The sequence below is a fragment of the Acanthochromis polyacanthus genome, chromosome 3 (genome assembly GCF_021347895.1).
Source record: "Acanthochromis polyacanthus isolate Apoly-LR-REF ecotype Palm Island chromosome 3, KAUST_Apoly_ChrSc, whole genome shotgun sequence".
In the NCBI taxonomy this organism is placed as follows: Eukaryota; Metazoa; Chordata; class Actinopteri; family Pomacentridae; genus Acanthochromis; species Acanthochromis polyacanthus.
This window is the reverse complement of record NC_067115.1, coordinates 37,532,810-37,556,730: the sequence shown is the minus strand read 5'-3', so window position 1 is coordinate 37,556,730 and position 23,921 is coordinate 37,532,810. Positions and strand designations below refer to the sequence as shown.

The 23,921-nt window shown below is 44.6% G+C and overlaps 1 protein-coding gene across 10 annotated transcripts in view; it reads left to right on the top strand.

The window, feature by feature from the left end:
* The window catches only part of smad10a (SMAD family member 10a), a 73,259-nt gene that overhangs the window by 16,421 nt on the left and 32,917 nt on the right, over nucleotides 1-23,921 (top strand). For 3 of the 10 annotated variants that reach the window (XM_051945759.1, XM_051945758.1, XM_051945762.1), the window contains 7 exons: nucleotides 145-319; nucleotides 1,380-1,442; nucleotides 15,838-16,050; nucleotides 16,134-16,379; nucleotides 17,049-17,147; nucleotides 23,416-23,469; nucleotides 23,684-23,867. In XM_051945759.1, coding sequence (XP_051801719.1) covers nucleotides 145-319; nucleotides 1,380-1,442; nucleotides 15,838-16,050; nucleotides 16,134-16,379; nucleotides 17,049-17,147; nucleotides 23,416-23,469; nucleotides 23,684-23,867 — 1,034 coding nt within the window. The remainder of the gene's footprint in view (nucleotides 1-144; nucleotides 320-1,379; nucleotides 1,443-15,837; nucleotides 16,051-16,133; nucleotides 16,380-17,048; nucleotides 17,148-23,415; nucleotides 23,470-23,683; nucleotides 23,868-23,921) is intronic. The other 7 variants (XM_022219329.2, XM_022219330.2, XM_051945760.1 and 4 more) reach the window with 6 other exon arrangements.

Here is a 23,921-nt window from a genome sequence, read left to right as displayed (position 1 = left end):
AGGTTTGCACAAGGATAGTTATACTGCTTGCTAAGAACAGTAATAGGGCTACCATAAAGTAGCATATAAAGATGTGATTGAGGTAGATTCAGAAAGCATGAAAGAAGGTATAAGAATTTTATAAGATACTGTACTTTCATCCAGGTGGCGGGGAGGAAAGGCTTTCCTCATGTGATTTATGCACGGCTGTGGCGCTGGCCTGACCTCCACAAGAATGAACTCAAGCATGTCAAATTCTGCCAGTACGCCTTTGACCTGAAGTATGACAATGTGTGTGTTAACCCCTACCATTATGAGAGGGTCGTGTCACCAGGCATTGGTAAGTCAGCTTCATATTTATGCGTCTTTTAATAGGATTCCACAGGTCTCACATGCACCCTTACTCATAAAAGCTTTTCAGCTGTGCTTTCAGGTCCGTTAATCTGACAACAATTTACAGCTGCATGTCTGAATTCAGACATGGTTACGTTTCTGTAAAAGTCACACTGGTAATCTTAGTTGGTCAGTCCTAGTAACATTTCCATATCCACAAACATCACTGAGGGTGCTTGATACACAGTTTGTGTGCCCAAATCCCAGCAGAACTTTCTTAATCACTTTGCTGTACAATTTGAAATCTGTTAGGCTACAAAATGAAATGTTGATGAGAAACAAAACTTTACTGCAACGAAAACACACAGAATGGCAATTTAGTTTCCAGCTGTTGAGGACTATTTTAATTTATTGCTTACCTGCAGCATCAGACAGCGGTAGGATCCATGCATTTATGGGTGGAGCAACAGCAGTAACAATAACTTTAAGAATGAATTTTATTACATATTTTCCCAGCATGGAGGAAGGACAGAGCTGAATCTTACAGCAGGTCACACTATGTACATTGTGTAAATCTCAAACAGATGATATGTCACAGAATCATTTTTTATCAGCTGCAGTTTAAAACTTTGTTTGATCTCAGCCGTCCTTAGATTCAGGCTTGACCTTACAGTTTCACTGTTTAAGACACCAGAAGTAAACTGGGCTGTTATTTTTTTTGACAGTTTGAATAGCTGCTCTTTAGTTCTGTTATTACACTATTATGTATTATACAGCCCTTGTTGTAAGTCATTTGAATGACAAATACATGTGCACTGCTGCTCTCTCTGGCACTGTGTGGGGTACCTCTACATGAGGCTGTAAGGAACAATAGCGAAGAACTGGCCTATGCCTGAATGACTAGAATACCGCCACTTTAATGGATTGATGTCCCATGTCCCATGTCTAAAAAAGCCTGCCGTCTGTAATTTTACTATTCACAAATACTGGCAAGCATAGTTCAACAACCTCACACCCTATTGAGAGCATGATACTGATCCTTTGTTTTCTGTATGATGTCTCTCCAGTCGGGGTTTCATTTTTATTCTTTCTGTCTTCTCTGACAGTGGGTCTCAGCCTTCAAAATACAGGTGAGTTCTATTCTACAGCAACACACTGAAGTTTTTTTTAGAGCACTGCAAACTCAGAATGACACTGCTTCCATTTCTTGGCACAAGTGTGTTCGAACTCATTGTTCATTGTTATGACAGCATGCATTGGGGAGCATTACATTCTACACAAAAGCACAGTCTGACAATAAGTACTAAATTACAGTATATAAGCTAGCTTAAGGCAGCAAGGTGGGGAGCAGGGGGTTGTTGCCAAAACAGTACATACAGTGGATACGGAAAGTATTCAGACCCCTTGAAATTTTTCACTCCCTGTGTCATTACAGCCATTTGCCAAAATCAAAAAAGTTCATTTTATTTCTCATTAATGTACACTCAGCACCCCATCTTGACAGAAAAAAACAGAAATGTAGACATTTTTGCAAATTTATTAAAAAAGAAAAACTGAAATATCACATGGTCATAAGTATTCAGACCCTGTGCTCAGTATTGAGTAGACGCACCCTTTTCAGCTAGTACAGCCATGAGTCTTCTTGGGAATGACACAAGTTTTTCACACCTGGATTTGGGGATCCTCTGCCGTTCTTCCTTGCAGATCCTCTCCAGTTCTGTCAGGTTGGATGGTGAATGTTGGTGGACAGCCATTTTGAGGTCTCTCCAGAGATGCTCAATTGGGTTTAGGTCAGGCCTCTGGCTGGGCCAGTCAAGAACGGTCACAGAGTTGTTCTGAAGCCACTCCTTTGTTATTTTAGCTGTGTGCTTATGGTCATTGCCCTGTTGAAAGGTGAACCTTCGGCCCAGTCTGAGGTCCTGAGCACTCTGGAAGAGGTTTTCTTCCAGGATATCTCTGTACTTGGCCGCATTCATCCTCCCTTCAATTGCAACCAGTTGTCCTGTCCCTGCAGCTGAAAAACACCCCCACAACATGATGCTCCCACCACCATGTTTCACTGTAGGGATTGTATTGGGCAGGTGATGAGCAGTACCTGGTTTTCTCCACACATACCGCTTAGAACTCTATGCGGGCTTTCATGTGTCTTGCACTGAGGAGAGGCTTCCGTCGGGCCACTCTGCCATAAAGCCCCAACTGGTGGAGGGCTGCAGTGATAGTTGACTTTGTGGAACTTTCTCCTATCTCCCGACTGCATCTCTGGAGCTCAGCCACAGTGATCTTTGGGTTCTTCTTTACCTCTCTCACCAAGGCTCTTCTCCCACCATTGCTCAGTTTGGCTGGGCGGCCAGGTCTAGGAAGAGTTGTGGTCGTCCCAAACTTCTTCCATTTGAGGATTATGGAGGCCACTGTGCTCTTAGGAACCTTGAGTGCTGCACAAATTCTTTTGTAACCTTGGACAGATCTGTGCCTTGCCACAATTCTGTCTCTGAGCTTCTTGGGCAGTTCCTTTGACCTCATGATTCTCATTTGCTCAGACATGCACTGTGAGCTGTAAGGTCATATAGACAGATGTGTGCCTTTCCTAATCAAGTCCAATCATTTTAATTAAACACAGCTGGACTCCAATAAAGAAGCAGAACCATCTGGAGGAGGATCAGAAGAAATGGACAGCATGTGAGTTAAGTATGAATGTCGCTGCAAAGGGTCTGAATACTTATGACCATGTGATATTTCAGTTTTTCTTTTTTAATAAATTTGCAGAAATGTCTACATTTCTGTTTTTTTCTGTCAAGATGGGGTGCTGAGAGGTAATGAGAAATAAAATGAACTTTTTTGATTTTGGCAAATGGCTGCAATGACACAGCGAGTGAAAAATTTCAAGGGGTCTGAATACTTTCCGTACCCACTGTATATAGAATGAGGAAGCAATACTAAATGCAGGGCAAACTAGAACTATAGGTAACACATTTGGTTGGTAACAGATTGGTTGAAAGGATATGGGACACATATTCGTTCTGCCCCGTAACCCCCGACCGGGGGGGGGGGGGGGGGACGGCCCGAATATTCGGATCCGTTCGTCAGATCTCCCGGGTCCCCATTTTGCCTTCGTTTAGTCTTTAGTTAAACTGAAGAATTCCCAAACACCGGTCTTCAGCATCTTGTCTTGTGTTTATGCAACGAAGTGAAGCGTGACGTCAGAGTTGGCAGCCACCCGGCCATTCGGGTGGTGTTTACAAACACGAATGGAGGAGCCTAAATGAGCCGAAGAACACAGTGGGATGAGCCGAAATGGGCCGAAGGCGCAGGAAAGAGACGAGCTCCGAATATTTTCGTCTGGGGGGAGGAGGGGGTGATCACATACTGTAGACATATGTTTATGTGATCACACGACGGGATGAGCCGATATGCGCCGATGTGGGCCGCAGGCGGAGGAAAGACAGTAACGCTGCTGCATATTCTTTCCGCCCGGTGACGTCCGTCGGCGGCGGGCGGGGGAGCAGCGAATATTCGGATACCAAAATTAATATCCGGATAGAGCCGTAGCGAACGAATATTCGGATATTATATTATATATATTCGGGTCCAGCCCTACCCTAAACATTGTATTTTTTTCTAACAGCGAGGACTATTAATTAAAAATACACACATGCAGTGATAAAGTGGCAAAAGAAACTATTAACACAGGCATAGTGTTTTTATTCTCGTTTGTCCATTCTTCAGTAACTACAGTAAACATGTTTTATTTACAGCAGCATAACTTTATTTATATATTGGAAAATAAAAATGTTTAAAAGAATTTTCTTCTGTAATTTAATCAGTATTATTAGTGATGCTGTTAAAAAGTTGAGATAAAAATCACTTTTCACGTAAACGGGCGGCATTATTGTATAGCAATATTATAATTTGTACATTTTTATAGGAACCTGTTTTAATCATGTTTGTTGAGTTTCAGTCAGTCTTTAGCACAGTTTTTTTTTTAAATTTTGTCAAACTGACAAAATGATAAGTAGGACTTATTGCTGAGTTTGTAATTGTTACACTTGTCATTAAAGAAGAGGCGAAGAGGCAGAGTGGCGGTCTCCAGTGTATTTATCATCCTTTTACCAAGGGAGGCAAGTTTGTTTACAGGTCACATTCATGCTGTTCATTTCTCTACAGGTTGATGCTACAAGTACGGACCCGTACCTGTAGCATCTGTACTAGAGGTACGGACCCGTACCCGTAGCATCTGTACTAGAGGTACGGACCCGTTAAGGTCACTGAAGAGCTGTCGCCAGTTAACTACTTTTTGCTGCACATTACAGGCAGTTTATATGAATGACTTTGACGGCGAACATTGTATAATTTAACCAAAAATACACCGTCTCCTCTCACACTTTAGACATTGCAGTTTTTACGCTTTTAGACGCCGTGTCTAAATTGTTTGAAGTCCAGTTCCTATTAATTAGTTTACCGCGTTCAGTGGTGAAAGCGGCTGATGAACTCCATTGCAAATGTTCCCATTTCATTTCGGACGCTAATTTACAAGATAAAGTTAAGGATGTCGAATATGAAACAAACACTCGTGAATGGTGAGGAGCAGCTCTTTAATTCGGCATGAATTTAAAAAAAACACAAACTCGATTTACTGTGATATTGTGAGATTTGTTTGTGGTTATGTAACTTAGCCATTCAACAGAGTCCGCTAACATGAAAGTGACTGACGTGCAGTGTCTGTGTTGAAAGACATAGAAAATACGTCAGGGTTTTGTTTAGGTTGTTAAAATGTAATAGTCTGTCGCTACTTTTGAAGGTAAAAAAATACTTGTAGTTTGCTGGCTGTTAGTTCCGCCATTTGTTTTGTTTGCTGTTTGTGCTTTATTAGAACAGGGTCACGTGAATAAAAAGTTTTGCTATTTTTAATAGTAGTGCTGATTTCAACCCCCAAATCGCTGTCCGTGAAAAAGTCAGATAATGATATTTATAAGATATTATGCATGATAGAAAAGAGAACAGCAGATGACTGACATGACAGGCTCGGCACGCAGATTCACCTCGAATCACGGAAGCGCCTTCATCACTCGGATTACCAAGCCGGCTTATTAATATTTATGTACGTCGGATTACCAGCCAATCACAAAGCGCGTTCATCAGCCGGCTCATTAATATTCAAGTACGTCTCATTAATATTTATGGAAAGGGAAAGTGCCGTATCCGTAGGCCACAGGCTACGGGTACGGGGGTCCGTGTACGTCGCCGTCATTCTATTTTCGATTTGGGGTCAAAACACCAAAAATGGATAACGGCCGTTTCCCGTTTTTCGTTTTCAAAACAAAAATCGGAAAACGGAAAACCAATCCGTTTTCCGATTTTCTTTTTTCAATAAAAACGGATATCAAAAAACAAATTAGAAGTTAAATTTCATTTTTTGATATCCGTTTTCTAACTACACTTTTGCAAGACAAACATCAGAAATGATGACGTACACGGACCCACTCTCCTGGAACCAAATCAAAACATAAATGTTGTTAACCCTTTAAGCTGCAGTCAATTCCAGCCATTTTCAGTACAAAAAATCGCTAATATTCTATTTTTAAATAAAAAAATATGACGAGACATACAGGGAATATTGGACGGGCATCGCCAGGTGCATTTCCTTGAAAACGACCTATTCTTGGTAAATATACCGACTTCAAGACATGTTTTGGACGAAATATTTTACTGACTTGTTTTGTCTGGATGTAAAAGGTTGGATTATGGCCGTTTTTTGTGGAATATTTTCATCTGTGTGTAATAATGAACTCGGAAATGTGAGTCGCGCTGTGTACGTTGAAGCCGTGTATAGAGCTCCGGACGTCACGTGACTCCGTTTGTTTACGCCGCCATGTTGGCAGGAAACTCCGCTTCAAAATGAATGGCGCTGGTAGAAAATTTACGCCCTCTGATTTTACTTTTCATTTTAAATCAGACGATATTATAAAATATACAAACAAACTGGACAAACTAAACATTATCCGATCCATATCATGCCCCCGGTATCTTATTTAAGAATCTTGAGACGGTCGGAGCGGACCTTTTACCGGACCTGCGGTACCCTGACATCTACAATTACCTGATAAATTTTCCTTCATCCTACTCCGGTGAATCTCTTAACCCTTTAAGCTGCAGTCAATTCCAGCCATTTTCAGTACAAAAAATCGCTAATATTCTATTTGTAAATAAAAATATGACGAGAAATACAGGTAATATTGGACGCATCGCGAGGTGCATTTCCTCGAAAACGACCTATTCGTGGATAATATGCCGACTTCAAGACATGTTTTGGAAAAAATATTTTACAGGCTTGTGTCGTCTGGATGTCCAAGGTCGGATTATGGCCGTTTTTTGTGGAATATTTTCATCTGTGTGTAATAATGAACCCGGAAATGTGAGTTGCGCTGTGTACGTTGAAGCCGTGTATAGAGAACAGATGGATGGATATTCGTTGTTTGTTGGACAAATGTGTTTATATTACCCGCTGTGGTAATCGCATCTGAAAGTGGTTTACACCGGCGGATTCATGAGAATCTAAGCTTTCCATCGGCGTATAGTGTTTGTATAATCGCATTTCAGACATTTAGCAAATTGCTTATGCAGATCTCAAAGTGTACCGCGGGCGGGACACTGAAGCGCAACTGAAGCGGAACAGCGTATAAAAGCCTTGAGGAGTAAGAGAAATTACGCGATCAGATATAAAGCTTAGGAAACGGATTCTGTACCTGATACAAAGTGGTCGCTACATAAGCGGAATCCGTTGCCTGTGGGTTCCCACCGCTCCGTTTTCTTCTACTCGCTTCTTGCGCGTTTTATGGCAGTGATCCACCTCTGTCGTCTTTCAGGATCTTTGGGAATCCGATAAAATGCTCTCCCCTTTGCTCGTCCTCGGCTGTTCTGGCATCCCGGGGTGCAACAACTGTCCACCATATGGTGGAACTCTCTGATGTCGACGCTGAAGAACGTTTAGGAGTTAGCTGGCAGTAGTTTAAACAGCGCGCCTTCCTGCCAATATGGCGGTGTTTTGATTTCGACTGTTGCATGCCGGGATTGTGTGACGTCATCTCCAGGAGCTCTATAGAGAACGGATGGATGGATATTCGTTGTTTGTCGGACAAATGTGTTTTTCTCACCCGCTATGGTAATCACATCTGAAAGTGGTTTATACCGGCGGATTCATGAGAATCTAAGCTTTGCATTGGCGTATAGTGTTTGTATAATCGGGTTTGCAGCCGTCGGACATTCTTTAAATTCCTATGCAAATTAGTAAGTGTACCGCCGGCGGTACACTGAAGTTTTTAAACTGTACAAACACATAGTGCTTCTCTTACATGTTAACGTGCTTGGTGGTAGGGTCCATGCAGGGATCTTACCCTTAACCCTGCCCTCACAAGCCTTGACATTTCTTGATGACAGGTAGCCGGTCATCATTTTGCGGCCAAATGATGATCCAGTCTGGAAGAACATTTAATGTTGAAAATTGTGTATTCTGAGCTAGAGCACCCAGAAGGTGGCGATGTTCACATTATTACTATGACATTAAGATATAGTGGATGAGATTGTTCACAAAGTATATAAAAACTAGGCATGCAATTATGATAGACCGCTTCGGCAGTGCTGTTCTGACGATTACATTTATTTCTTAAGTCACCCTGCTAGTCCTGTGAATAAATAAGACAGCAGTGAAATCCATTGTACCCAATTTGCTTGCCCTTTGGGGTAACTCTTGTAATATTGGGCTATAAAAATAATAAATAAATAAACGGATATCAAAAAATGAAATTTAACTTCTAATTTGTTTTTTGATATCCGTTTTTATTGAAAAAAGAAAATCGGAAAACGGATTGGTTTTCCGTTTTCTGATTTTTATTTTGAAAACGAAAAACGGGAAACGGCCGTTATCCGTTTTTGGTGTTTTGACCCCAAATCGAAAATGGAATGACGGCGACGTACACGGACCTACGGGTCCGTATCTGTAGACACTACCTTCTCTACAGGCTCACAACACCCTGTCTTGCTCATTCCACTTAGCAGTGTCTTAATAATTCGAGCGCCCCCTGGTGGCGCAAAAGCAGTGCTGCATTTACTAAAAACCACTGCCAACTACTAACAGTACTTTCTTTACACTTAAGTAAATTTATGTTAGCATGTGACAATAAACAAAACAAAAATATTTTATGGGGGGTCCTCAATTTAGCTTTTTCCATAATGAAAACGATACCGTGTATGGGTAAGGACAATTTAACCCTCATCAGTACACCTGGGGTCCATGCAGACCCTAGGAATATAAAACTTGTTGTATTTTTTATTTGCAAGTTTATTTTTGCAGTCCCTTTAGGTAGTTGTCACCTACCTAGTTCCCATCACATACACCTAAGCTTATTTAATTCCAGCCAGGTTTGCAGTGTATATATATATATAAAAATAACTGTGCATCCATCCATTATCTATACACCGCTTAATTCTCATTGGGGTTATGTTGGGGCTGGAGTCTATCCCAGCTGACTCGGGACGAAATCCAGGGACACTCTGGACAGGTCACCAGTCTGCATATGTAAACAAACAGTCACACTCTCATTCACACCTACAGACAATTTAGATTGATTGAATAACCTCATCATATTTTTGGATTGTGGGAGGAAGCAGGATTACCAGGAGAAAACCCACTCATGCACAGGGAGAACATGCAAACTCCATCCAGAAAGATCCCGGGAAAGCCGGGACGTGAACCAGGGATCTTCTAGCTGCAAGGTGAAAGTGCTAACCACTACGTCACTGTGCAGCCCTCAGCCAGTTGCTCTTGTGATCTGACTGCTTCAGTTGCATTGTGTTTCATTTCAATTCAATTTCATCTTGAAAAATATCCGCCATCTTGAATTTTTAGATGGCTATTGGGTTTTATCAAAGGAGCAATCCCCAAGGAGTATGTGTGCCAATTTTGGTGCTTGTTTGAGGAAAGGAATGATTCTCCTGAAATTTGTAGTTATCTGCTCTACTATCAGCAGAACAGCCTACGCAGCTCTATTGGTGTCTGAAAACAATTAAAGAGAAACATTAACACAGAACTATATTATTGCTACATGTGTAAACACCAGATTAAATGTTGTTAGCACTTAACTAATGAACAATAAACAAATTTTTAGCTTTAAAACAGAAACTGAAATGGAAAGTTGAAATATAACTTAACAAAAAATGTGACACGGTCAAAAAATGTTAATGCTCAAGCAAAGATTATTTACATTGCTATATACATTTGTGACAGGTTCGCTGTCCGTGGGTCCACTCAATACGCACACGCCCAGGGTTGTCGGGGAAATAATGTTTATTACTTCACGATTCAATGTATACCACAGTCCGGTACGCAGCCTCCGCTGTCACCCAGTCCACGCAGCCTCCGCTGTCACTCAGTCCACGCAGCCTCCGCTGTCTCACGGATTACGCCGTCTCCGCTGTCTCTCGGCTGCTCCTTTCATTCCTCCTCTTCTCTGTCCGCCCGGCTTTTATCCTCCGCTCCGGCTGCTACTGCAGGGATAATTAGGTCAGCCAATTACCATCACCTGTGCCAATTACCTTGACGCTGCTTCCATGCTCCCCTCCACACCTCTCTCCCCTGCAGCTGAGCTCTCCCACGCCCGTCGCCACATATCCCCACCGCCCGACTTAGGCCGGGGAGCCATCCGGCCTAACCAACTCCCCCCCCGGCTCCAAGGAGCGGGAGAGGAAGTCAGCCACGGCCATCTGCGCCCCCGGCCTATGAATCACTGTGAACTTAAAAGGCTGTAGGGCCAGATACCACCGTGTGATTCGGGCATTGGTATCCTTCATGCGATGGAGCCATTGGAGAGGGGCGTGGTCCAAACAGAGGGTGAATGGGCGTCCCAGGAGGTAGTAGCGCAGGGCCTTGACCGCCCACCTGATTGCCAGGCACTCTTTCTCCACCGTGCTGTAGCGAGCCTCCCTCTCAGACAACTTGCGGCTGATGTAAACTACAGGGCGGTCGACGCCCCGCACCTGCTGGGACAAAACGGCCCCCAGCCCTCTGTTCAACGCATCAGTCTGCAGGAAAAAAGGGAGAGAGAAGTTAGGTGTGTAGAGGAGTGGCTCCCCACAGAGGGCCTGCTTTATTCTCTCAAACGCCCGCTGGCACTGCTCCGTCCACTGGACCGGATCTGAGGCACTCTTCCGGGTCAGGTCGGTCAAGGGGCTGGCCAGGTCCGAGAATTTAGGTATGAACCGCTGATAGTAGCCCGCCAGCCCCAGGAACCGCCGTACCTCTTTTTTGGACTTGGGCTGCGGACAGGCTGCGATTGCTGCTGTCTTATCCACCTGTGGGCGCACCTGCCCGCTGCCCAAGTGGTGACCCAGATACCGTATCTCCCTCCGTCCAACCGCGCACTTCTTCGGGTTGACCGTCAGCCCCGCCTGTCTCAAGGACTCCAGCACCGCGGCCACCTGCCGCACATGCGCCGCCCAGCTGTTACTATGGATGATAACATCATCCAGGTAGGCGGCCGCATATGCTGCGTGCGGCCGCAGCACCTTGTCCATGAGACGCTGGAACGTGGCTGGGGCGCCGAACGGAAGCGTCACGAATTGGTACAAACCGTACGGAGTGGAGAAGGCCGTTTTTTCCTTGGACTCCGGTGACAGGGGAATCTGCCAGTAGCCCTTGGTCAAATCCAGTGTGGTGAAGAAACGCGCAGTGCCCAGCCGATCCAGGAGCTCGTCGACCCTGGGCATGGGATAGGCATCAAATCGTGACACGTCATTCACCCTGCGATAGTCCACACAGAACCGTATAGACCCATCCTTCTTGACGACAAGAACAATGGGGCTACACCAGGCACTGTTTGACTCTTCTATCACTCCCATCTCTAGCATTGCTTTCAATTCCTTCTGAACTAATTTTCTCTTATGTTCAGGCAGTCTGTAAGGTCGTGAAAAAACCCTCACGCCTCGGGGGGTCTCGATGTGGTGCTGTATGAGGTCTGTACGCCCTGGCAGGGGGGAAAACACATCAGCAAACCGCTCCTGCAACATGGCAATGTCGGCTTTTTGGGACTGCGAGAGGTGGTTTTCAACGGGGAGTGAGGTGGAATTGCCCGGCTTTGGAACCTCAGGCCCTAACTCGTCTCTCTCTTCAACTACAGTCACCAAAGAAGCCGACTCCGCCCCTCTCCATGCTTTTAGGAGGTTGAGGTGGTAAATCTGTGTTGCTTCTCCCCTGTCAGAGCGTGCCACCTCATAATCCACCTCCCCTACTCGTCGTGTGACCACGAAGGGCCCTTGCCACTTGGCGAGTAATTTCGAGCTAGAAGATGGGAGTAATACAAGTACTTTGTCTCCCGGTGAAAATTGTCTGAGCTTTGCCCCTCTGTTGTACAGGCGTTGTTGTCGTTCCTGGGCCTTGAGCAAATTCTCACGTGAAAGCTGTCCCAGTGATTGGAGTTTTGCTCTAAGGTCCAGGACGTACTGTATTTCATTCTTACTTGGGCTTGGACCTTCCTCCCAGTTTTCTTTAACCAGGTCCAAAACCCCACGTGGCTTCCTGCCAAACAACAGTTCAAAGGGAGAAAATCCCGTGGAGGCCTGGGGCACCTCCCGCACTGCAAACAACAGAGGGTCCAGCCATTTATCCCAATTGCTGCTCTCCTCGTGAATGAACTTACGAATCATGTTCTTCAAGGTCTGATTCAGACGCTCCACCAGACCATCGGTCTGTGGGTGGTACACACTTGTCCGAATAGACTTGATGCCCAATAATTCGTAAAGTTCCCGAAGTGTTCGTGACATAAACGAGGTGCCCTGGTCAGTCAGAATCTCTTTGGGGATTCCAACTCGGGAGATGACCTGAAACAGTGCTTGTGCAACACTCTTTGCAGAGATGGTGCGCAACGGCACTGCTTCGGGATATCGTGTTGCGTAATCCACTAGGACTAACACAAACCGATATCCTCGTGCGCTCCGGTGAAATGGCCCGATGAGGTCCATGCCAATTCTTTCAAATGGAACCTCTATCAGTGGTAATGGGTGCAAAGGCGCCCGCGGGATGGCCGGTTGGTTAACCAACTGGCATTCAGGACAAGACGCACACCACCGGCGTACGTCCTCCCGAATGCCAGGCCAATAGAATCGGGCCATGACCCGGTCGAGTGTTTTTTCATACCCCATGTGACCAGCCATTGGGTTGAAATGTGCCGCCTGGAAAACAGTTTCCCGGCGGCCCCTCGGCACCAACAATTGGATGACTGTACTCTGTGTCTGAGTGTCACGAGTCACTCTGTATAATCTGTCTCTGATCAATGAAAAGTGTGGATATGTAGGTGCTGTGCCCGGGTGCACAAACTGACCATCAATCTTTATCACTTGGTCGAAAGCTGAGCGCAGAGTATCATCTCGAGACTGTTCCAGAGGAAAATCTTCCATGGGGTGGAGGACAGGAACCCGCGGAGCCTCCTGACGAGGTCCCACGGGATCCCCCTCTCCGTCTGCAGTGTTGGACAACCTCGCGTCACCGCTGAGCACAGCACACATATCACACGTCCCTACCTCTCGTGAACGCACTCCCCCACACTTCCCCACTGCTCCATGGAACCCAGGCCAATCCGTGCCTAAAACAAGGGGGTGCGTAAGGCGGGAGCTAACCGTGGCCTTTATCATATGCTTTTTTCCCCTGAATCTAATCTCCACTGGTACGATAGGATATTCGTGAACATCCCCATGTACACACCTTATCTTCACCCAAGATGCCTCCACCAATGCCCCCGGTCGAACCAGGTTTTGGTGGATCAGGGACTGTTCACAGCCCGAATCCACCATAGCCCGGTGTACACCCCCCTGGATCCTTACCGGAACGCTGTATGTCCCACCTGGACCGGGAGAGGGTGCTGGCGTGCCGGCAACCCGGACCACCTGGCCGACCTCCGTGCGGGGGCATTCTCGGCGGGTGTGGCCAGGCCGCCCGCACCTCCAGCACTCCTGTCCTAACGTTTGAGGAGCCCTCTGTGGGTTGGAAGCAGCGTCTGTAGCAGCCGGAGCCTGGTGGGGAGGGGAAGCAAAGGAGAGGTTAGTACGGGGCGCCGGAGCTGGAGGCGTCGGTATACGTGACGCCATTGTCGGCGGGGCCAGGGTTTTCCTGCGTGGCGCTGGTGTCGGTCGCGTCACTGGAGGTGCCCGTCCTTGGCCCCCCGACTGGACCGCCAGATGATCCTCGGCCAGCATCACTGCTGCCCCCAGATCCGCCGGGCGATGACACCTCACCCAGTTACTCGTCTCCCCTGGCACCCCCTTGATGAACTGCTCCACCACCATCTTCTCCACCAGCCGAATCTCCCCCGCAGTCTCTCCCGGCAGCAGCCACCTGGTTGCCGCATCCTTCACCTGCTGGGCAAATACAAACGGGCGCTCGCCCGTCCCCAGCCGAGCGCCTCGGAAACGGCGCCGATGGTCCTCAGGCGAGAGGCCCGTCCTGTCCAACACCGCCTTCCTGACATCCGCGAAGTTCCTCCGGGCGGCCGCTGGCAGGCTGACCGCTGCCGTCTGAGCCTCCCCCGTCAGTAGGGGAAGCAGCCGCACCGCCCATCCGCCTGCGGCCATCCACACGCCGCCGCCGTGGCCTGAAACATGTCTAAAAACGACTGTGGGTCATCCGCCACCGTCATCTTCTGTAAGGTCAGCCTGGAGACGGAGGAGGAGGAGGAGGAGGAGGGGGAGGCAGACCGTCCTCCCGCCCGGGACAACAGCCGTTCGAGGACGCGGGACTGTCTCTCCACCCGCTGGCGGAAAGCGTCACAGTGAAGTCGGTGCAGAGCCGCCTGCTCCGCACACATCGCTGTCAGGTCCTGCAGCAGCTGGACCAATGCAGCGGCCGGCTGCACCGGCCCCGCCGGAGTTGTAGACATCACAGCGTATCGAGTGCCGGTTGGGCGCCAATGTGACAGGTTCGCTGTCCGTGGGTCCACTCAATACGCACACGCCCAGGGTTGTCGGGGAAATAATGTTTATTACTTCACGATTCAATGTATACCACAGTCCGGTACGCAGCCTCCGCTGTCACCCAGTCCACGCAGCCTCCGCTGTCACTCAGTCCACGCAGCCTCCGCTGTCTCACGGATTACGCCGTCTCCGCTGTCTCTCGGCTGCTCCTTTCATTCCTCCTCTTCTTCTCTGTCCGGCCGGCTTTTATCCTCCGCTCCGGCTGCTACTGCAGGGATAATTAGGTCAGCCAATTACCATCACCTGTGCCAATTACCTTGACGCTGCTTCCATGCTCCCCTCCACACCTCTCTCCCCTGCAGCTGAGCTCTCCCTTGCCCGTCGCCACAACATTGTATCTCCCACTCCTGGGATAAATTCTGAAAATTTGTGAAATCTGCTGGTTTTAGCCATGATGGACCCTCATGCTTTACTGAAAAGCCTTTAAAACATCCTTAACTCAGGCAGAACATAAAGTCTTAATGTAACAAGAACAATAAATGGAATGGAAAGTGCTCAAAAATTAATCCATAGGTCATGCAGTAAGTCAATACTTGGAAGCAACCAAACATTGCAATGCATAATATTATAGTGCAGATGTGCAATATAGAATACATTCTATCAGGAATGTACTATATATCAATAAAAAGGTTGACATAAATATTTATATAATAGAGTTTTAGTTGCTAATATTGAAAATTTCCGTGAAAAAGTGAACTCTGATGAATGCTGTCATTGTATCATATCTCATTTCTATTGTGATGAAAATACAAGAACAATATGATTATATTTGTAAACTAGAGATTGCAAGCTTTTATATGATATGTTGTGATTTGCTTGAGTAAAATGGCTAAAATAGCTCTGTCAATTTTCAGTAAAAAAGAACTGAAAAATTAGTGGGAAAAACAATCGCATTTTGGGATAAAGTAAAAATAGTATAAAATGATAGTAGGAATGAGTTATTTTACTGTTACCACTCAAAGTCCCATTTAGGGCATCATAAAGGTTCAACAAAATAGGTGGCATTTTGTTGTGTGTGTGTGGTGGTGGTGGGGGGTTAATAAAGGAGCAGGCTAGGCCTACAACGATCTTCATCATTTAAGTTGTATATTCACTGGTGAATACCCATGTAGAATTTTATATGTTGTTAAAGAGGGTAGAAAGTGTTTAAGAGCATAGGAGGTGTTTATAAGAGTGTGGGACAGGTTAATGGCAGTGTGGGAAAGGTTCATAAGAGTGTGGGGAGGGTTTATAAAGTCTTAAAATATATATAAATAATAAAATAAATAAGGTAGCTACGTAACCCTCACAACAGACGAGAGATCACTCTATACTAAACCTAGACTCCTGAAGGCTTGATTAGAATGCACAATGTTGGAATGCAACAATAAACAACCAAAAGTCTGTCAGGCTGTGTCTACTCTCAGATCTACATTGCTTTGGCAAGTGTCTGCCTAAATGAAAATGTAATTGGAATCACCTGAAGATGCATTACACTGGTAGTGATCCTATCTAGCTGTCTCCTGCTTCCTGCAGCAGCACCAGGCAGGCTGATCAAAGAGGAGTATATCCATGACTGTATACAGATGGACCTTCCCCCTGGCATGCCTATGTCTGACCACCAAGCTGCCCTGAAGCTCCCTCCTCCAGACCACTATGGCCCACCTCTGCCTCCTCCACAACTATCCTCTGAGTCTCATGGACCCCCACATGTTATCAGATACGCTAACTTGCCTGTCTCACCCGAAGGTCAGCACTTAAGTATTGATCAGTAAGTGGTTAAGTTTAGTAGTGCAAGTCAGGCTTGATGTGCTCTTCTGTTGTCATTCCAGTGCCCGGCTCTGGCTCTATGCTGCCTTTGCAGGGCAGTCATGGTGATGGCCGTCTTCAAACTCCATCTCCACAAGCTCAAGTCATTCAGCCACGGCCTCCAACCCCAACCCAGTCCCCTCCTCTGCAGCCAGTCGCCCAGCAGCCCTCACAGCCCCCACAGCAAAACCCCCTACCTCTTTCTCACTCACGTAGACAGAAAGGATATAGCAGTAATAAACACTCTCAGAGTCAGCCAGCTTTCCACAGTGAGTTCTCATGTTTGTACTAACAATGCACACATATATGGATATTGCTGAGTATCAGTATTTCATTTCACATTCTAGGAAATTATGTGTAATGTCTAATCATTCTTAATGATCAACAATTATAGATACCATACAAAATAGCAAAAATGAACCTGTAGTTGAGTCCATTTGACCCAAATTAAAAGGAATTTAAAAAAAAAAGATATTGTTGCATGTTAGCTCTAGTTTTTTTTTCCCTTCGGGGATGAATAAAATGATTGTATTCTATTCTAGTCAAATTCATAGTCATACTAACTGTGTGACTTGTGTCAGAACAGGGCCTAATGAGTTTTTTTTTAATTTACTATGATAAACTGAATACTTGTGTTTGCTAAAACTATTGTATAAAGACTGCAAATGGTTACTTTGTAATTTTGAGAAAACCTGTCTGAAGTTAGGTTTACTTTACCACTAATTAACAAATAAAAATTGGAGCAAACATAATTCCAATGACATGCACTTTCTTTAAACAGCAGTGTAAAGAATGCAAATGTCTTGTGAAAGTCTTTAATGAGGTCTCATTTTGTTAATGAGAAGCCAAGGAAAGGAATTGAAGATGGGCAAAAAATAAGATGAGGGAAATGAAAAGCATCCACTGTAACTACATTTTATTTTCCTGTAATTCTGCAGCTTGGACAGGCAGCAGCACAGCTTCCTATGCTCCCATTGGACCCCAGGAGAATGGGCGTAGTAACCAACAACCTCCCTTCCATCATCAAAACCACCACTGTAAGATATGCTTCATAACCTGTACATGTTTAATTTGGGGGAAAATGACTTGTGCCAGTGTACAGTATTGGAAAGGTTTTAGGACACCCCATGCATTTGTGAAAATATTGCATTAAGAATCACTCTTGGGCCTTCAAGTGCAGTTTCTTTTCATAGTCACAGCCAAAATCCATCCATCCATTCTCTATATACCGCTTTATCCTCACTAGAGTCACAGGGGGTGCTGGAACCTATCCCAGCTGACTCGGGCGAAGGCAGGGGACACCCTGGACAGGTCGCCAGTCTGTCACAAGGGCTACATACATAGACAAACAATCACACTCACATTCACACCTACAGGCAATTTAGAGTAATCAATTAACCTCAGCATGTTTTTGGACTGTGGGAGGAAGCCGGAGTGCCCAGAGGAAACCCACGCATGCTCAAGGAGAACATGCAAACTCCATGCAGAAAGATCCCAGGCCCACCCCGGAATTCGAACCAGGGATCTTCTTGCTGCAAGGCGAAAGTGCTAACCACTACGCCGCTGAGCAGCCCCACAGCCAAAATACTAAACAAATTCTATAAAACAAAAATAAAACAGCCATTAAAAACTTAATTGACTGGTTCCATTAAAATACATAAGAAATTTTTAGTATTGGGTCATTTTGGTCCTAGTAATCCAGAAAGTTGTGCTTTTTATTAAACACCACAATTTTGTTGCCGTACTTCATTTCTATGTAAAGCCAGCGCATTTGAAAGGTCTTCTGTTACAGTGTCAAACAGAGACTCACACGGTGACAACGAAGACATGACAGACAGAATTGCAGAATTGTGTTTACAATGATTCATTTGCTAGATTAACAGAGTATACAGAGTCAGGCACAGAGCTGTACAAGACTAGGAGGTCCTCTAGGGGAGAGTTGGAGTGACAATGGTCTACAAGACTACAGTCAAACACAGGTAAATAAACACACTAACCCGAACCAAGTAACACTAGGAACAGGATAGCTAACCAGAATTACACTAAAGCTGTGGCACAAACTAGAAGCCAAACCGGCTTTACAGGAATGAGTAAAAATGTACAAGAACTACTTGCAGAATACAGAAAGTCAGAGGCTACAAATGCCAACTATGGCACTAAAGCTAAACAGGATGCTAATGCCACAAACGGCAGGCATTAAACCTAGAAATGATACTGAACCACTGAACTCAGTGTGGAGATCGAGCAGAGAACTTAGCTAAAGACTGACTGGGAAAGCGTAGCAGAGGAGGCAGGCGGAGGTGGTGTGTGGCAGAAATGGAGACAGGTGCAGCTTTGGGTGTTTGCTTGTCCAGGTGGCACAGATGACAGAAGGCAGATGGAGGATCCAGGAGGTTAGTTGTCAGCAGGTGGAGGTCCAGGACTAAAGTGTTAGGAGATACAGCTGTTAGTGAGAGCAGCATTCTAGGGAGCTGGATGGAACAATGATAAAAATACTGACAAAGGTTGTACGACAGTCCGGCAAAGTGTAGTGAGCAGCGTCAGGCTTAAATCCAGAGGGAAGTAGTGGCAGCTGATCATCTCCACGTGATAGTAATCCGCATTGCCACACACCACGCTCACGCCTAACTGAGAGAGGGACAGGGAGAGAGATAGAGGGAGGAAAACAAAAATGCCACTAACTGGCATTAGATGTGGAGGGTGTTACATCTTCAGAGACAAAAATGGCTAAAATAAGGAACTTAACCAGGAAACACACCTAAAAATACAGATTCTCAGCCAGGAAGGGTGTAGCTGCCGCCAGATAGACAGGAAGTGAAGATACAGTCCTTCAGCAGTTGGATACACTCTGCAGAAATACAGACAAACTAACAGCTTGGAAGACAAACCAAGATATTGATGTCCAAGGGTTTCTTCTGCAAGAAATGAGCACATCCTGATCTGCATGTACATGAAAAACCACCAAATGACATCACAGAAGCTTCAGCGGTAGTGATCAAACCAAACTGGTGTCCAGTGTTCCACCCGCACTGTACATGACCAACTTGTAGATCTTGGCTTCAGATCCTACAAAAAGGCCCTGATCAATGAGAGACAGAGGTTAGCCTGGCGTCGTTGGGCCCAAGCACACAATAACTGGACGGTCAGGAATTGGAAGAAGATTCTGTGGTCAGATGAGTCCAGTTTCCAGCTTTGTCTTCCTCCAGCTAATGTGAGGGTATGCAGAAGGCCAGGCGAAGCATCATCTCCAGCATGTACAGCACCTACTGTAAAGAACAGTGGAGGCAGTATCATAGTTTGGGGATGCATGAGTGCTGCTGGTGTTGGTCATCTCACTGTCTGTGATGGCACATTGAACTCTGCCAAACATTGTGCCATTCTCGAAACCCATATGGTCCCATCTGCATGTGCACTGTTCCGTTAGGTCAAATCTGGATGTTTAAACAACATAATGCCCCTTCCCACACATCCAGGGCCAGCAGAACTTGGCTGCAAGAGCACAGAATCCAGGTCTTAAAGTGGCCAGCTCCATCCCTGGACATGAGCCCCATTGAAAATCTGTCGTGGATTATCAAAATGATAAGCATAAATCAAAGAATTTAGAAGAATTAAAAGCAGTTACTCAAGAAGAATGGGACAATATTACCCCTCAACAGTGTGAAAGGCTTGTGGGAAACATGCCAGCCAGGATTAGAACTCTACTGCATGCTAATGGCAGGACTGATAAAAATTCATTTGATGATGTGATGGTTTATTTTTTGTTCAGTTTTGAACATATTTTCTGTTATTTGTTGACTTTGATACCAACATATATTGAAAATGTCAAGAATTTAGTTTTGTTAGCTTTTCTTGTAGAAATAAAAAATTTAAAAAAAATGTATCTGTTTGTGTCTGCCTCATGCAGCCACACCTTTTAAAACACAAAAAAGATTTTTCCACAAATATTTCATGTGATATTTGAGACCATGTAAAATTTTAAGGGTGTCCGAAAACTTTTTTCCACTGTATGTACACTGTAACACTGTAGAATGAATAAAACATATTGGGACTGCTGTAGTATTAATATGTAGGATTGGGAGTCTCATTTGGAATGCTTGTCTGCTTGAAAACAGTACACAAAATGTATTAACATGTACGGATAAATGGTGAAGATAATTATTCGTTCGCATTATTAGGGACTGCTTCAATTTTTTTTAACCTTTATTTAACCAGGTAAAAGACCCATTGAGATCGAGACCTCTTTCACAAGGGTGACCTGGCCAAGAGAGGCAGCAGCAAACGTCAAAGTAAACAAAATAGACAGATAACAACAAACATTAAAATATTAAATACAAGTAATTAGATACATAAAATACAGGAGTCATATTTACAATAACAATTTAAGAACAAAGGCACTGTTCAAAGGATTCACGTTGTCGATACCTTAAAATAGAGCAGAAAGCCTCCAATGAAACAAATTTTGACAACTTCAATTTGGATTGGAGGGCATTCCAAGCAGAGGGAGCAGAGTAACTGAAAGCTTTTTTACCCATTTCAGTTTGAACACGATGAACAGAGAGATGTAAAATGTCATAAGATCTTAGGGCATAACAGCTTCTAGTTCTCTGAAGAAGAGGGCATAAATAAGTGGGACCCACGCCAAGAAGTGCTTTGTACACCAGAGTCATCCAGTGTGTATATCGTCTTACGTTCAAGAAAGGCATGCCAGCTTTAGCGTACAATTCACAGTGGTGGGTGAGGCGGCTACAGCCAGTGACATACCTCAGAGCCAGTGACAAACCTCAATAGAGTACTTGTCTTAGTATGGATAACTTGGTAAACACCTTGGTTATACAAAACTGCCCATACTGAGAGTGGCAGACACTGTTTGTTGGATGTCCTAGATACCTAGGACTTAAACGTTTCCAGAGTTGGTGCAAGTTGAGTATCAGAAAATACTTACTAGCATTTTTTTAAACTGATGAAGTGTGGCATGAGGAGTAACTAAAAGTCTGAAGCTCCTTATATCAAAACTACATTATCTTTTGCTTAATGGTGCTAATACAAAGATGGATTTCTAAGTTATTAATATATTATGGTATGATCAGAAAACATGCATGTATGGTGTCAGTCAGTCTCCGCCTTCCTTACCCTTTATACAGGGTAATTCAGGTCCAGCTCTCCGTTTAAAGGGTTAGATTCTATCTGCCTATTAGAATTTACCTAACAGGATTCAGTAGAATATTTAAGCTGGTGTCGAGGAATACTCGCCTAGGTTCTTACTGTCTTCTTCCAAATGTCTTACCCCTCTTATTTCAGTAGTTTCAATAAATACTCTCTTACTAAGCAGCCCTCTTTGTAGCAGAATTGATTTATTGATCATGTTTGTTAATGACAGCTTTCCTCTTATAACTGTTTGCACTTGGTGATATTCCTAGGTTCGTTTTAGAGATTTGGAGCACTAACCTCAGGGGTAATGTATAAATAACTAGTTGGATTAAAGTAACCTTTAAGAACCATTAGATCTGATGCACACAATAAACTTAACTTTATACCAGTATGAGGAGTAGGTGAATCTTAAGAAATCCATAAATCTTCTCTTTAAATGCAATACAATTTTTTCTTAAGCAGGGTTATAGCAACAGCTCATGATTAAACAATTTAATTATTTCTGATTATTTCTAACTTAACTAAACTGAACTAAACTAAACTAAACTGAGCGTACCTAAGAATCTTCTCTAATTGTAAAATTTAGAAGAGAGAGAGTGGACGGCTCTGCAGTTGCCGCCACGCCCGGTCTTGACCTGCGTCTGGGTTAACACCCCGGTCGACCAGTAGACTCGGTATGAAGTCTTCTTTCGGCCTGAAGGATGTCCTTCCTCAGCAGGGGGAGCGGAGAGGACCCGAAAGCCAATCGTGGTCTGGCAGTTATCTTTTGTAGCAGTAGCTGGAACACAAGTGCGGGCATTCCTGCTGTCTCTCAGTAGGCTGGTGCTGTGGAAAGTCTCCGACCCTCCTGGCTGTGATGAGTCGCTGGTTCTCCCAGCCCCGGGAGGGGAGCAGCCTTCTGCTGCTGCCTCCTGCACCTCTCTGGATGGTGTAGGTGCTTTCTTCTCTTCGTCTCTTTAGGATAATTGCAGACCTCTCAGGACTCTCCATCTGGTAGAGTGTGGTCTTTGGTTGTTAGAACAACTTTGCTTCCAACGATGTCCTCAGCGAACTCTGGAGCTAAGTCCAGCATTGTCTTCACGTCCCTCGGCAGCAAGTCTGGTGACAACTCCTCAGAACTTTGGCAGCTTCGGGGAACTACTCTCCCTGGGGGAAAACTCCGAATTCAGTGTCTCTGACTCTCTCTTTTATACTCTCATCCTCTAATACACACACACACATTACTCAGTTGCTCAACTATCAGGCTCACAACAACTACACACATTGTCAAGGCCTAGTCAAGGCACATTCATTGAGAAAGGTGAAGTCATTCTTCATGCGCTTCTTATAACCATATTTGGAAATGTGCACGCACTCCTCACAGGCCAAGATTTCCCCAGCATTGTAGTTCCCCTTTTTTGTAAGTGCGCAGTTAAAAATAGGTTGCTTCTCATACACAGTGCTTTTACTTATAATCACTTCTTGTAATCATTTCATCTTAGCATGATCATATTACTCATTTTAAATCATTCTATTCTATAGCAATCATTTCAGAATATAGATCAGCCTATGAAAATCATTCTTGCATCAAGCATAAGCATAATCATGTGGTTAACCTATATAATTTCTCATTTTAGCTTTTCATTGGTCTGCTTAAAGCTTTTATTCAGATAGTGGTTGCTCCTTGGATCTCAAAGAACTAGGCCCCACTTGACAATGGACACAGTCCCAGCAAGGGAAGGAAAATGGATGAAAAGTCGAGGAGCAAACAGAAAGACACTGTTGGTCCCTTATCTGACAAGAAAAAGGCTGAAGAGGGGAAATAAGATGAGAAAGTTGAGGATTAGCAAGACTTTTGTCAGATGTCAACAAGTTGAGATTTTATCTCAACAGAAAACAACTTTTGAAGTGGACAAACGGCAATTTGAACTACAACTTAATTTCTTGGCAATGAAGAAATGGCACATGGAAGAGATAAAACAGAAACAGGAAAAGTCAATTTTGGCTTGTGCACTTGAACTGGATAAGTGAAAGAGGATTAACTGAAGAAAGTCTTTCGACATTCAGTTAAATTTGGAAAAAAAATCATTGAATTTGGAGTTAACTACAGCCCTACAGATACTGCTTTGTTTTTTTGTTTGTTTGCTTTAGGTTAATCAGTGTTCCTCTGCTTTTCAGGGTCTCAGCATCATGGATCAAACTCTTTCCCTCCTTCTGTGTCCAACCATCCAGGTTAGAGACAATTACAATTAATCTTGAACTGACGTGCTCATTCAAAGACATTAATTAATAATGCTGCCACAGGTTTGTACAGATATATTTGTGATTCATTATGTCTTAGTGTCCAAATACTTGTGCTTGAACTAAACAAAAAGTGCTGATCATGCTTTTTCACAATGGGAGATCTTAAAGCCTACAGTTTATAGGCTTTCTGTTCACTTTCCAGGACCAGAGTTTTGGTGCTCGGTCTCCTACTTTGAAATGGACGTTCAGGTTGGTGAGATGTTCAAGGTGCCCTCCAGCTGCCCTGTAGTGACTGTGGATGGTTATGTTGACCCATCAGGAGGCGATCGCTTCTGCCTTGGCCAGTTGAGTAACGTCCATCGCACAGATGCCAGTGAGAGAGCCAGGTGTGTGAACGAAGTCGAACATGTCAATAAATTTAGTAGAATCTGTCTTTATTA